Here is a 15,650-nt window from a genome sequence, read left to right as displayed (position 1 = left end):
GCCACAGTTTGTTATGATCTACACAGTCAAATGCCTTTGCATAGTCAATGAAACACAGATAGACATTCCTCTGGTATTCCCTGCTTTTATAGTAGTTTTAAAAATAATATTCTGCAATATTTTACCTATATGTGATAGTAATGATATTGTTCAATATTTTCAGATTCTGTAAGACTACCTTTTTTGGAAATGAGAACAAATGTAGATCTCTTCCAGTCAATTGATCAGGTATATTTTCCATATTTGTTGGCATAGCCTGGTGAGCACATCCAGGGCTGCATCTCTTTTGTGAAACATTCTGGGACTTTCTTTCGGCCAATCCCTTTAGTGTAGCTTGAATTTCTTCCTTCAGTAGGATTGATTCCTATGAAATCCTTCATTCTCATCAAGTTTTGTGCATCTGCTTTGTTTAGTATTGATTCTTATGCCTACTTAGTGTTTCTATTGGGTACATCTACAGTTGTCCTCTCGGTTGCTTTTAAGTAACCGTTGTATTTATATATCCACAAAAACAATGAATAATTCTATCTTCCTTAGAACTGTTTCTATATACCTGTTTCTTCATCAGCCGTTAGTACTGAGACCAAAAGATTGATGCTATTGTTGTTAGGTGATGTTGAGCAGAGTATGACTCATAATGACCCTATGAACAACAGACCGGAGCCCTGTCCTATCCTGTGGCTTCTTCATCATCTCTGACACACTGGAGCCCATTGTGGCAGTTATTGTGACAAGCTATCTCATTTGGGATCTTTTTTTCCTTTGCTGACTCTCTATCTTTCCAACATGATATTCCTTTCCAAGGAATGGCCTTGCCTAGCTACATATGCAAAGTCTGAGAGAGAAAGCTTTACCATCTTTGCCTGCAGGAACACTCTACCTGCACTTTCTCAAGACATATTTGTTTCTTCTTTTGTATATCCTAATTTGCACATCACTCTTTGTCAATGTGCTATATGAGGTAGCCTGGGTTGGTTATGATGCTGAACCTTGTGCCACAGGCATATCAAATATCAGAATGGTTTCCCATTGTGGAAAGAGCTTGGTAGAGCTCCCAGCTACAAAACAGGTTGGGAAGCAGGAGTGGCATCCACTTCCTCAACCACATGCCTCTGGAAACCCTATTAACTTGGTGCAACAATGGTAGCTATGGAAAGACTTTAGGTCTTTTGTTCATAGAGTTGCTATGAGTTGATATTGACCTGATAGCAATCAACAACAATTTGGTAGTAGTAACTAGTGTCTTAAAAGCTTTTGAATAGTCATCCAAGGTTTAAAGATTGGTTTTTTCCCTGTACAGAACAAAGAAGAGTGAAGGGGAAAAAAGTAGAAAAGACATAAAATAATTAATCAAAACAACTAATGAACCACATAGATTTTCATTCCCACTATCTTGAGACCAGAAGAACTGGGTGGCACTCAGCTACCACTGTTGACCAATTCATCAGCCACTACATGACAAAAATATGAGCAGTTGATCTACATGGGTTTGATTACAGAAACTAGTAAAGCATTGTATAAAAAAAAAAAAGAGAAAAAAAAGATGAGATTTACAGACTCAGAAACTTGATGGAAGGTTTCTATGAATTGAATTCATCTCAATGACAGCCAGTTTTTTTAATGGATGGATGGATAGATAGATAGGTAGATGAATATCTCTCCACTCCCACCTATGTGCATGCACCCCCCCATATAGATATATCTTTATAGAGAAAACTTTTTTCCAAACTTTTAAAGGATAGTTTTTTACATAATTCCTAAATAGAATATATATCAAAGCATGTATACACATACCTCTCTATATAGCAAGAGAGAAAGAAAATATAAAACCAATGTAGTAAAATGTTAACATTTATGGAATATTGGTGAAAGGTATCTGTGAATTTTTTGTTCTCTTTTTGCAAACTTTCTGTGAGTCAAAAATAATGCCAATATAAAGTAGTACAAATATGGAAGATGACCTCCCTTTGTTAGGAAATCTTGTAAGACATGATAATGACCTGGAAGCATTTTACTCCACCAGCAAAAGCTTCCTGCCTAAAAGTTCTCAGTTCTCTTGTCTTGTTGGGCTGGGAAACCCACCGCACCATTTCATTGCTGTTTTTTCTGCCTCTGCTGCAACTTCATCTTATTTAGATATTCAGAGGTGGAAGGAAGGGCATTCCAGTAAAAAGATAAGGTGAGAAAACCATGCAGTAGCAAAAAGCAGGGTACACTGAAGGAGTAGAGAGATACTGAGTTACATTCTTTGAGTTCTTTCCTGGCTTTGAAGCAAAGTGAGTGGTAGAAAGCAGAGGAGTGGGTTGGGAAGTATATGTCAGGAAATTTCTTTAAAATAGGATTACTGAAAAATTGTGTCTGCAAATATATTTTAAAGAAATCCAAGTATAAAATATCAAGTTTTCAATCTATAAAGCACAGCACAATAACTTGTAAAGATGGCATGGTAACTGTAAGAAAGGATGCAGGCAGCAATGGATCAATCCCCATCAGCAACATCCACAATACCAAGCCAGTTCTTATATGGTCAGACATGGCCTCAATGCTCCTGCACTTCCTTTTACTAATTGCAACACCAATCATACTGCTTTGTAATTGGGCTTAAAATCCACTATATTGGCTACATTGATCTCAGGAACCAAACTCACAGTTATGGGCTTTATTAGGGAAGTTAATAGGTTACAATTCATGTTGACACTAGGATTTAATTCCTCAATCAGGACAGCATCTCTAGTGTGCTTGGGAGCTCTTTGATCTTCAGCTTCATGGCCTAGGTCAGTGTTTAAAAGTTCCTTTAGTCCTCCCAGTTGTGCACTCTCCCCTCAGTTGTCTAGCAAGCTTTGGTGAAGGTCCCTGGCTCTGGCTCTGGGGCAACAGTCTCAAGTCAGCTCTGACACAGCTCTGGTCCTCTGCTGAGCCAGGTGCCATTCTCACATAGGTGTTGGTCTGATTGGTGATGATGTCCATGGCCCCAAGAATGTTCATTGCACTCCTTATTTCTCCTTGTGAGATTCTCACCTTCTTTGCTAAACTTGCTCATTTTAAACTCTGCAGTTTTGGGAAAACCACTTGCTATGCTGCTGAGAGTTGCATAATGAATAAAGACGACAGATGAACAGATAGATACCTTTGAACTATGATATTGGAGAAGAGTACTGAATATCCCATGGACTGTTAAAAGAATGAACAGACATGTCTTGCAGAAAATGCCAACAGAGTGCCCCCTGGAGGCAAAGATAATTAAACTTTATCTCACATATTATGGAATGTTGCTAGGAGACAGGGACATCATGCTTGGAAGATGGAGTGTTGAAAATATAGGAAGACCCTCAACAACGTAGACTTGATACAGTGACTGCAGTAATGGGATCAAGAGTGTCAGAGATTGTGAGGAAAGCACAGGATAGGACATGATTCTGATCTGTTCATACGGTTACTCTGAGTTGTACTTGATGGCACCTAACAACAACAACAGTTTGGCAAAAACTGGCCAATTACATAATGATGCGTTTACACACACCCTATTTCAGATTCTTAACCAGTTATTTGGTTAAAGTCAAAGTCAAAATGGCTAGGAAAACCATTTTTAACAATAAACCCCTGATAGCATGGTGGCAGAAGGTCAACAAACCAAGGCTGATTCCTATGAGGTGGGTCAGATAGACCTTCACTCTCCAACCTTTCTACCATTTATGACACCAACCACCCTTCTCATGGCACTCCCTGGTTCTCTACTAAGTTTGGTCATTCATTACAGTGGCCTCGCAAAACTCACAGATATGGAGTTTAGTAAAAAAGTAACAGACTGTGATTTAAGATCAGGAACACCTCTGGACACAGTTTTTTAATCAAGACAGCCTTTTATTAGTTAGGCTTGCATGCTAGCTTGTTTCTATTCTCTGACCTCTTAGTCCTTTGGTTCCTTGGTCTGGACCCTGGCTTTCTCAGGTAAGTATTACTTACAAAGCTCTTTAGTTCCACCTGCAGAGGTGGATAACAGGCACCTCACTCCACAAGTAAGCCTTAGCCTAAAAGCGCTGGACTTTACAGCTCTGTGTGTTAGCAAGTTTAGTTTGTTAACGAGTGCCCAGAAGTATCTCACTCCACCAGCAAGACTGTTGCCTAACTGCTCAGCCTTCCTGAATTGGAAAGCCCAAAACAACATCTCACTCCAATCTTCTGATTCTGCTGCTGTGATTTCTCTGCCTCTGCTGTGCCTTCTTACCATCTTGCTCCATCTCTATCATTATAGATTTCTGTCTTAGTCTTCTGGGTCTAACAGGTTCTCAGTGCAGGGGCCCTGAATCCAAAGGATATGGTCCGTTCCTGTCTTTTCTTCTTGATGGTACTAAAGTCCACCTTTCTCTCTGAGATTGCTCATTTTAAGATTGTTACTGTTACTGCTAGTACTATTATGTTTATTAAGACTCACAGCAACCTTATGAAATCCTGTGCCATCATCCTCATCATCACTGATGTGCTACAGCCCATTGTTACAGTCATTGTGTCAATCTGTCAATCCATCTTATTGAGGGTTTTCCTCTATTTCACTGACCTTTCTTTCTAAACATGAAGTCTTTTTCCAAAGACCAAGCCATCCTAACAACATGCTGAAAATATATGAGACAAAGGTTGACCATCTTGTCTCCAAGGAGGACTCTGATTGCACTTTATCCAAGACATATTTGTTCTTTTGGCAGCCCATGAGATACTCAGTTTTCTCCAGCAACACAATCCAAAGGCATTAATTCTTCTGTTATCCTTACATGCATTGTACAACTTTTAAATGCACCTTGGGCTTTAAGCTGACATCATTGCTCTTTCACATGTTGAAGGGGTATTTGACAGTACTTACCCAGTGCAATACATCTTTTGATTTCTTGACTCCTGGTGTCAAGGGTATTGATTGTGGATACAAGCAAGATGAAATTTTCAACTTCAATTATGTTGTCTTTTGGCTCAGTAGTGAGATTTTTTTTTTCTCTCTGTGATTTTGAAGTGGACTTTCCTTCATAGGGTCGCTATGAGTTGCCTGCGACTCGACGGCACTTAACAACAACAACAATCCATATTGAAGGTTTCAGTCTTTGATATTTTAGAGTAAGTATTTCAAGTCCTTTTAACTTTTGGCAAACAAGGTTGTGTCATCTGTATAATGTAGGTTGTTTATGAGTCTTCCTTCTATTCTAGTGCTACATTCTTCTTCATAAAGTCTAGACTCTCAAATTATTTGCTCAGCATACAGATTAAAAAGATTTGGAGAAATGAAACATCCCTGCCCACATCTTTCTTGATTTTTAAACCATGCAGTGTTCCCTTGCTCTGTTCGGACAACAGCTTTTTGGTCAATATTAGCCATAATTTTTTTAGGATTCATAGATCCAAATGCCTGTGCATAGATAATAAAGCACAAATAGACATCCTGTTGGTATTTGCTGCTTTTAGCCAAGATATTTGTCCAATTGTTCTACAGCCTTTTCTAAATCTAGACTGAATTTCTGACAATCTCTGTCAATGTTAGTGAGATGAAAAACCCAAATCCAAAACTGCATAGTCCTTGACACAACTACCTTTAGTTTAAATTGCCCCAAAACTGCATAGTCCTCTCCTTAGAGTTCCATACACTTTTATTTACATTTGACAACCCTACGGGGCACTGTGCACATCATTTATATTATTAACAAAGCATGTTGTCCCTCTCCAAAGACTGATCCCTCTTTGTAATATGCCCAGTGTATGTTAGATGAAGCTTCAGAATCTTTGCCTCCAAGGAGCAGCCTGATTTCAACCTCTCTAGGATGAACCTGTTTGTTCTTCTAACAGTTATTGGTGTAGGAAGAGGAAGATCCTCAATGAGCTGGATCAACTCAGTGACTGGAGTAAATGAAGTAGGTACATCAGAGACAATGAGGTTGACACAGGATAGAGCAGTATTCAGAGCTGTTGTACATAGAAAGGGTCACTATCAGTCTCAAGTGACTAGACGACACATAATAATAACATCCAAAAACCTGAGTGGATCACAAGCACCTCATTTATGTCATCTCATTCTGTCATTTTCCTTTGTAAGGACCAAACAGGTTAGGTGAAAATCAGTATCATGTGAAAATAGAGAATGATTAAATCAGATAAGAATGAGGATGACTGTATTTTTACATTAATTGTGAAATTACATCATCATATAACTTTCAAACCACTGAGAATCACACATAATCACAACAGCCAATGTTACTCTTGCTTTATATTTCATTCTTTGTTACTACTAGATGTGTTAGTAAGGTACAAAAGAGTTGGATTATAAGTGTTTCACTGTTGTCATAAATACAAAATGTTGATTAACAAGACAATTGATAAGTGAGGAATAGGTGCATTAAGTCATTCACTGTACCACAAAGTACATAAAATTTCTCTATGTGAAGGATTTACTGTGGTCTTTTAAATATTAATTCATTTAATACCTTGTTATCTACTTGAGAACATAAAAATGAGGCTAAAATATATATACTTTAAGAATAATAAAGTATTATGCAAAAAGAAATAGGCTCATCATTCCACTGATCTTAAAAAAAGCAACACAAAAATCAGTGTGCTCCTAAAACACAGGTTTTCTTTCCCCTTCCTCAGGAAGTGGAAACATTTTCCTTCATTAAATTAGAAATTTTCTTAGTCTATATGATGCTAGTGAGCTCTGATGGCCTAGTAGGTAAGAAGTTAAACTGCCAACCCAAAAGGAAGTTTGAATCTGTAGGGATTAAACTGACCAAGGCTGCCTGGGTTAAAAGAATATAATCTAAAGAATGCAATAAGGGGAAAAAAGAACACACTTTCCTGGGATGTGCAAACTTTGGTTCACCTATCAACACTGTCTTCTGATAAAGGCATCATTATACTAACAGGGACGGTCAGTAAATAGGAAAAGAAACAGTAAAAATATCTTAGATCCCAGTTAACATATATGGAGTTTATCTTTCAATAGGACTGCACAAGCCCTTATTTGATGTTGCTACACAAATAGGTGCGACTATGTGCATGGGGAGGAGCTCTGGTGGCCTAGTGGCAAGAATCTGCGCTGCAATCCTGAAGGCATTGCAGCTCAAGGCCTTCAGCTGCTCCATGGGAGAAGGACGGGCAATCTCTTCCCTTGTGATTAACTGCCTCTGAATACCCTCAGAAGGTCATATATGGGTTGATTCTGACTCTATGGTACACAACAATATACATATGCTTATCCACAAATGGACTGGCTGCATACCATTCTACAAAGGAATTGGCCAGCCTCAACAATCTACAAGAGGATTGGCTAATCTCGCCAAAAAACTGTTCTAGCTGCAGAGAACGAAGAAACTCTTCTCCCACCAGCAGAGGAAGGTGACCTCCTCCAATCTGATAAAACATAGGACATGCTTTGCGATAGCAGTAGTAGCAATGGAGAATTGATGTGAGATGGTACTTTGGGGACAGCAGGAAGCCAATAGTGGCAAGACTGAGAATTTTGTTGGACAATTGAGTGAACAGCCAATATTGGCAGGACTGATAATTTGGGAATCCCACAAAGTTTAAGGATGAAGTGATTGCATACACATTTTAGGAGCTGTCTTGACTGTATTCTGTTATTAATCTTGATTATAACCTTTTGTCTTCCAGTATAGTTCTTTGTGGTCTGTGAGCTATCACATTGGATTTTGGACCCAGTCAAGCAGTAAGATTGATGTTGAGTAGAAAGAGGCATAGGATTGTGGGGGACACAGCTGACTTCATGGGAACTAGTTTTGTATTACTGATGATGTGGATAGATTGCCCCTGTGAAGTTGTTAAAGGTCAGATATGGGGCTCCTCGTGTGGCCCTTGCTCTTTTTACAACATATTTTACTGCTTATGTATTGAGAAACTTCCCAATAAAAGCTAGGAGGTTGTACAAGTCAGGAGGACACTCAACCATGAGTTTCCTCTCCCCATACCTCTTGACTAACTTAAGTCTTGAGTAGCTCATTCGGTAGCTCAGTACTTTCTTCCTGGTCAAAGAAGTGCAACATATGGTGACCCTGGAGGACATGATCCGGGAGGAACAGAGATTGAAACCATGCAGAACAAAAAGTAAAATATCCAGACTTCTTCATCTCAGTAAAAGACAATGGCAGCAAGCACAACCACATATAGGTAATTATTCATAAGGAGATATTGGAAGAGCCAAGAGCTGACTAAAGACCAGAGAATAAAACCCTTTCAACAGCTCTTTTTTTTCTATTTTTTCCCCTATAATTATATTTTATTAATTTTCATAAACATTTACAGAGATTTTGGGTTTCCATTCATTCATTGTTGCACTATTCTCTCTACCCTCCTCCCAGTTTGTTCTTGTCCAAATGCCACAGTGCTTGTCAAAGCCAGTTCTGATTAATCTTCTTTGTCTGTGTGTCCTTTGCCATTCCCTATCACTCCTCCCTGAGAGAGATTTCACCCTGATTCATAAGGAAAAGGGGATGGCGTATTCTCTTAGCTACTTCCTGCTGAAAAGGGACGCTGTGGGTTTCAGGGTGAAGGTCTTCTCTCACTACTCTAAAGGGCCCCTTTGGCAGTAGGAAACACATAGACTATTATGGAGATTGATTTTGGAATTTAGATGCACTCTTATTGATTGTGCTTGGCCGTACATGTTCATATCCTTGAAGATGTATCATGGGGGTGTTGCAACCTAGAAGACACAAATTTGACTAACATGTTATAAGTACATGAGTCAAAAATTATGGAAAAGTAAAAGAAAAGATTCTTTCATTGTTTTACAAACCCTCCCCCAGGTCCCCTCCACCATGTAGCCCTCGCTCTAGTCTCCTGTGATGACAGAAATACCTAGTTATATATCTCTTTTAAACAGTTTTCTCCCTCCTCTGTTTCAGTGCAGTATACATTATTGAACCTCAACAGCTCTTAAAAGTTGCCTTGTATTGCTGCCACAACTTGCTTCTTCACGCTGTGACTTTATCTTTGACTCCTAGATAGTGTTTTTCCCTCTCATGGAACTCCAACCTGAAATCCCTAGGGTTTTTTTCTTGTGAAGTTCTTCCACAGTTAGTGGTGATGTACTCTTACTTTTTTTTCACCATCACTGCAAATACATTATCTTACTTTCTTGTCTTGCACATTATTTATTTTTTAGATATGACTCTGCTAAGTTAAGTGGCCACTTATGTAAGGTGCTCCTTAATGCTACAAAATATGCAGGAGAGGTTGAGATTGTTAACAATTTCATCTTGCTTGGATCCACAATTAACACTCTTGTCACTAACAGGTAGGAAATCAAAAGACTAGTTGCATTGGGAAAGGCTGCTGTCAGGGACCTCTCCAGAGTGCTGAAAAGCAACTATGTCAGCCTAGAGACAGTGTACCTGATCCAGGCCTTACCTCTAAGGAGCACTTTGGCTACACTTTCTTCAAGACACACATATTCTTTTATAAATCCATGGAATATTCAGTACTTTTCTCAAACACCACAACTCAAAGTGATAGATTCTTCTGTAATCCTTATTCTGCAGCAAGTATTTCAAGTCCTCTTCACTTCTGCAAGCAATGTTGTGTTATCTACATAAGGCAGGTTATGATGAGTCTTCCTTCAATCATGATGCCATATTTTTCTGCACAGAGTCCAGTTTCTCTAATGATTTGCTCAGCATACTGATCGAGATATGGAGAAAGGATACAACCATGATGCACACGTTTCCTGGTTTTAAAACATGTAGTGTTCTGTTGCTCTGTTTAGACAACAGCTTCTTGTTTTAGTTATAGTTTTCACATGAACACAATTATGTATTCTGGGATTCCCATTCCTCCCAATGTTATACACACAATGCCTTTGCACAATGAAACATGAATAAACATATTTCTGGTATTCTCTGCTTTCAGCCAAGATCTGTCTGACATCAGCAGTGATCGCCCTTGTATGGAAACATGTAGGAGGCAATCACAGTACTCAGGAGAAGAAAAATCAGGAACTAACACAGTTTTTGACTCATAGAGTCAAAAGCCTCCAGGCATTAACGGCTGCATAATTTTCTAATGACTCATTTTCCACTGTTGGTTAACATGTACACACCCTTTCTGTTTCCTACATGAAAGATTTTAAAACATCATAGGCTTTGCCATAAATATTCTCAATAACAAAAAAAGGAAAATTAATTTTAAAAAGGAAATTCAGGCATTTCTGCTATGTTGTTGTTAGGTACTACAAGTGAGCTCAGACTTAAAAAGACTTGATGTACAAAATAGTAAATAAAACCTTGCCCAATTATAAGCCATCGAGTCTGTTGGCATTCTATCAATTCCCACAATTGAGAACCTTCCTCTCTTTAACTGACCCATCATACTTCTCCAAGCATGATGTCCTTTTTCAAAGAGTGGCCCCTCCTGATAACATGCCCAAAGTACTTGAGATGAAGTCTCACCATCCTTGCTTGTAAGGAGTACTCTACGTGCACTCCTTTCAAGATAGGTTTGGGTTGTACTCAGATTATTTGCTCCTCTATCTTGTTATGCATCAGAGAGTTGGACAATGACCAAGGAGGATAGAAGGAGAATTGATGCTTTTGAGATTTGGTGCTGGAGAAGAGTATTGAGGGTACCATGGACTGCTGGGAAAACAAACAGATTCATTCTGGAAAGGGTTAAACCGGGCGGCTCCTTGGAGGCAAGGATTTTGAGGCTCCGTCTAACATACTTTGGACATGTTGTAAGGAGAGACCGGTCCTTGGAGAGGGACATCATGCTTGGGAGGGCGGAGGAACAGTGCAGGAGGGGAAGACACTCTATGAGGTGGATTGATTCAGTGACTGGGGTAATCGAGATGGATGTGTCAGAGACAATGTGATTGGCACAGGAAAGAGCAGAGTTTAGGGATGTTGTACATAGGGTCACTAGGAGTCGTAAGCGACTTGATGGCATATAACAACAACAACATCTACTAGTGATCAGTCTTTGCCTCAATCAGCCAGGTAAACCAAGATAAGTGGGCATAAGTACTATGGGAGAAAGCAGTCTAATGTGATTTGTTCAGATAGCCCTATAGTCTGGACAAGGAACACAGACTAGATACAAGGCTAAACAAGGTTATATCATCTATAGGATTAGTGTATGAGGACCAGAAAGGCTCAGTGCCACCAATGGGTGCAACCAATAGCAAGTCCATCAATCACAGTGTTAATTAGCTAAAGCTTGCCTGAAGCCTTCCATCTGTTGTTGTTGACGTAGGCCGAGGATAAAGAAATAGATGGGACACCAAGAATGGAGAAAAGCAAACATAAAGGCAGGGGGCGAATAGCTCAAAGACTGAAACCCAGAACCTAGCTTCCATGTAACTTTATTGAAAATCTCCAGGGAACAAATCACAAAGAGAATTTTATGCAAATGAAGCTAGGCTCTTTCTATTGATGACCTTATATTTGTATCAGGAAGGAGAGATTTGTAAATACAATCTAAGAACTGAAAAAGTGCCATTAGTTCTGCCTTGACGCCTGATTCCTGTGATCTGTTTCAGGAGGAATTCCAGCTTGTAATTCCTGGTTAAGCATTTGGCTTAACATTTGGCTTCCCATAGTCTGTAGCTGAGGAATGAGTGAGATGCCATTGCAGGATCTAAGAGTCTTGAATTCTAACTGAGTTGGTGAAGAGTTCACATACAACGTTTTTTAAGTTATCCTTTTTGACCCATTCAATACAGCTGTCAGAAGGAATCTTGATCACCAGGCCCATCCACAAGCACAGGAAATGCATGGGTTGCCATCCACAGGCTGCAAGAACCAGGCTTTTGGAAGAGACCACAGTTCCAACACACTACTGGTGGTTCTCGCCATGCATTTGGAGAAGGTGCAGCACTCTCCAGGTTCACTGTTATGGTTGTAAGATTCATCCCTAAAAAACCAGTTAGGGAATTCAGCATCTATTTAAATGTTATTTAGTTTGTCTGTTAAAAATGATAGTTGTCTACAGACTGTTTCATTAATGCATTGCCAAATTATGAAAGTAAAAGTGCAGTAATATTTTGAGGACAATATGTTGCCTGTCTTGTTTTTAATAAGGTCCCTGTTTTTGCTTTGTCTTATTAGAGCTCAGTGCCTTGAGTTGTGGTGTGGTGTTGGACAAGAGTACTGACTATCCCATGGTGGCTAAAGGAACAAACAAATATGTCTTGAAGAAAGTGTAACCAGAGTACTCCTTAGAGGCAAAGATAATGAAGCTTTGTCTCACATACTTAAAGAACGTTGGTAGAAGGGGCCAGTCCTTGAAAAAAAAAGATATCATTCTTGGAAAGTTAGAGAATCATTGAAAGAGAGGAAGACTCTCAACAAGATAGATTAACACAGTGACTTTCTAACAGTGGGCTCATGATGAGGAAGGCACAAGATAGGACAAGGTTCAGGTCTGCTGTTAATAGGATCACTATGAGTCATAGTGGACTTGACAATATAGCAGATGGGTAAGGAATTGTGCTGCCAACCCAAAGCTAGACAGTTAGAACACATCAGTTGCTCTGAAGGAGAAAGATGGCAATATCCTATGTGATTGACAGTCTCTGAAGATCCACTGGTGAGTCAGCTTTGAGTTGGTTCTGACTTGAACACACATAACAATAACATGTCTGTTTAAAATTACATGCAATGTGGTATAACAGGTATAAAATAAATTCTTTGAAGCAGGGGAAAAGAAGATAATAACTGTTAGTTCTCTTGACAATCTGTGGTATACTTAATACTCTGCCAAAACCACCATTCAAATGTATCATTTATCCTTCAGTCTTCATTATTACTTGTCCTGCTTTCACATAAAACAACTGAAAATAACATGGCTTTGACGAGGTGCACCTTTACTTTCAACATCTTGGCTTTTTGGCACTTTAAAGAAATCTCTGGCAACAGATTTGCAAAATAATTTTATTTCTTCACTACTACTCCTGGGATGTCGATTGTGGACCTAAGTTAAATGAAATCCTTGACAACTTCATTCTTTTTTCATATATAATGATCCATTGATCCAGTTGTGAGAATTTTGCTTTCTTTATATTGAAGTGTAATGACTATGCAAAGGCATTGGACTGTGTGAAATCACAATAAATTGAGGCTAACCTTGAGAAGAATAGGAATCCCAGAACACTTGATTGTGCTCATGTGTAAACCTATACTTGGACCAGAAAGCAGTCATCAGAACAGCAAGAAAACTGCATGGTTCAAAATCAGGAAAGGAGTGTGTCAAGGATGCATTCTATCTCTGTAACTTTTCACTCTATATGCAGAACAGATCATTCTGGAGGCTAGACTTTATGGGAGGAATGTGGCATCAAGATCAGAGGAAGATTCATCACCAGTCCAAGTTATGCAGTAACACAACCTTGCTTGCTGAAACTGAGAAGGACCTGAAGCATTTCCTGCAGAAAGTCAAGGATTATAGTCTTCAATATAGATTGAAGCTCAACATCAAGATAACAGATTCTCACCACTGTGCTAATGGGCATCATCATGATAGAGGAGAAGAGATTGAGAATTTTTTTAGCATGATTATGTTGGTTTTTTTTTTTTTTAAAAAAAAACAAACCCAAACAAATTTAGACTGGTTTATTTACAAAGCCTGAATACAAAGTTCTGATGTTTTTCCCACCAGATCCTTCCCATTTCCTTCACACTCCCCCTTCACCCATCAAATTGTGTGACTCTATGATTAAGCAGCCCCCCTCTATGCCCATCCTCACCTCTCAGCTTCCACTCTCCCCCCTCTTGGATCCTCTTATTTGTTTTACAGTAATGGTCCTATGTAGTATTTGTCCTTATGGGATTGAGTTAGTTTACTCAGCATAATGCTCTCCAGTCCCTCCCAAGTTAGGTAGTAATTTAAAAAATCATTGCTCCTTTATGCTGCATTAGTGTTCTACTGTGTGCATGTAGTACAATTTCTTGAGACTGAGATTCCTAACAATTTCATCTTGCTCCAGCAGTCAGGAAATCAAAAGATGAAATGCATTAGGAAAATCTCCTGAGCTTTCTCCAGAATTCTGAGAGCAACAAAGTCATTCTAGAGACTAAGGAGTGCCTGATCTAGGCCATGGTCTTTGTAATTAGTTGGTATACATCTGAGAGCTAGACAATGACCAAAGATGCTAGAAGAAGAATTGATGTCTTTGAGTTGTGGTGCTGAAGAAGAATATTGAACATATCATGGACTGCCAATTGAAAACAGATCTGTCCTAGAGAGAGTGAAACCAAACTGCTCCTTGGAGACAAAGATTTTAAGGCTCATTCTCACATACTTTGAATATGTTGCCAGGAGGGCCCAGTCCTTGGAGACAGACATCTTGCTTGGAAGGGCAGAGGAACAGCACAAGAGAGAAAGACCCTGGAGGAGAGGAATTGACACAGTAACTGGGATTATGGGGGTAGATGTACCAGAGAAAGATTGGCGTAGGATAGAGCAGAGTTCAGAACTATTATGCATAAGGTTGCTATGAATCCTAGTCAACTTGATGGAACATAACAATGACTCTATGGAGCTCTGGTGGCCTAGTGGTAAGATGTTGCACTGCTACACCCAAAAGCATGTGGTTCAAATCCACCAGCTGCTTTGCAGAAGAAGAGAAGGGTGTGCACTCTCCTCCTGTGTAATTTACTACCTCTAAAAACCTGCTGGAGAGTCAGCAATGGATCCAACTTGAGACTTGACAGCGCACAACTCTAAGTAATGCAGAACCACTGAACAGTCTTGTTTTACAAGCAAGTTGTTTAAAATGCAAAGAATCTTAAACTAGTATTTTGAATTTCATGAAATCCTGTTATTTTATTGTTGAATGGATGTTTTACATGTAAAGGATAAATTTGGTTTTAGCATTGTTTACAAGTCATATCATAGTTTTTTTCAATTATGCATTTTTGTTTTATAACATTAGTTACTGTTCATGCAATGTTTGTCCATTCATTCCACAATGGCCTTCCCTTCACTCATTCTAATAAAGTGTTCATTGCCAATCTATTAATTTTCTATTCCTTCCTCCCAGAAGCTGAGATTTTGGTTGTTTTAAAAGCTGATATGACTCCTCAAAAATCTAACAAAGTTAATGGCTTGTCTCAAGCCTTCCTCCCTTCATCAGATTCTTCCTCCCACACACTCAGTATTCTTTTCATTAGCAGCTGCAATGATTTGTTTTCTACATCAGCTTGGTTAGGCTATGTTACTATTGTGTTATACCTTCAAACAAATTAGAATTCACAGCAAAACTACAGCACAGAGTAGAGTAAAACACCCCCATAGCATTTCCTAGGCTGTGCTCTTTATGTGGAGGTAGAAAGATGGACAATATCCTCCTGTGCAAATTGTTATGTGCCGTCGAGTTGCCTGTGACTCATAGGGACCGTATGTACAACAACCCTAAACCCGGCACTGTCCTGTGCCAAGCTCATTGTCTCTATTATGCTGTCTTCTCACCCTCCCAAGCATGACGTCCTTCGTCAAGGACTGGTCCCTCCTGGCAACATGTCCAAAGTATGTCAGACGAAGCCCCAGAATCCTTGCCTCCAAGGAGGAGCTTGGTTTAATCCTCTCCAAGATGAATCTGTTTGTTTTCCTGGCAGTCCATGGTACATTCAGTACTCTTCTCCAGCACCACAGCTCAAAGGCATCAA

At 39.3% G+C, this 15,650-nt stretch overlaps 1 protein-coding gene across 1 annotated transcript in view; it reads left to right on the top strand.

The window, feature by feature from the left end:
• ANLN (anillin, actin binding protein) overlaps window positions 1-15,650 on the top strand; it is a 104,096-nt gene that overhangs the window by 20,437 nt on the left and 68,009 nt on the right. The window contains exon 2 of the mRNA XM_006887626.1: window positions 3,912-3,948. Coding sequence (XP_006887688.1) covers window positions 3,912-3,948 — 37 coding nt within the window. The remainder of the gene's footprint in view (window positions 1-3,911; window positions 3,949-15,650) is intronic.

This window comes from Elephantulus edwardii, unplaced genomic scaffold, assembly GCF_000299155.1.
Source record: "Elephantulus edwardii isolate Elephantulus edwardi_28Jun2011 unplaced genomic scaffold, EleEdw1.0 scaffold00059, whole genome shotgun sequence".
In the NCBI taxonomy this organism is placed as follows: domain Eukaryota; kingdom Metazoa; phylum Chordata; class Mammalia; order Macroscelidea; family Macroscelididae; genus Elephantulus; species Elephantulus edwardii.
Note: the sequence above shows the minus strand (reverse complement) of the source record. Positions and strands in the feature narration are given on the sequence as shown.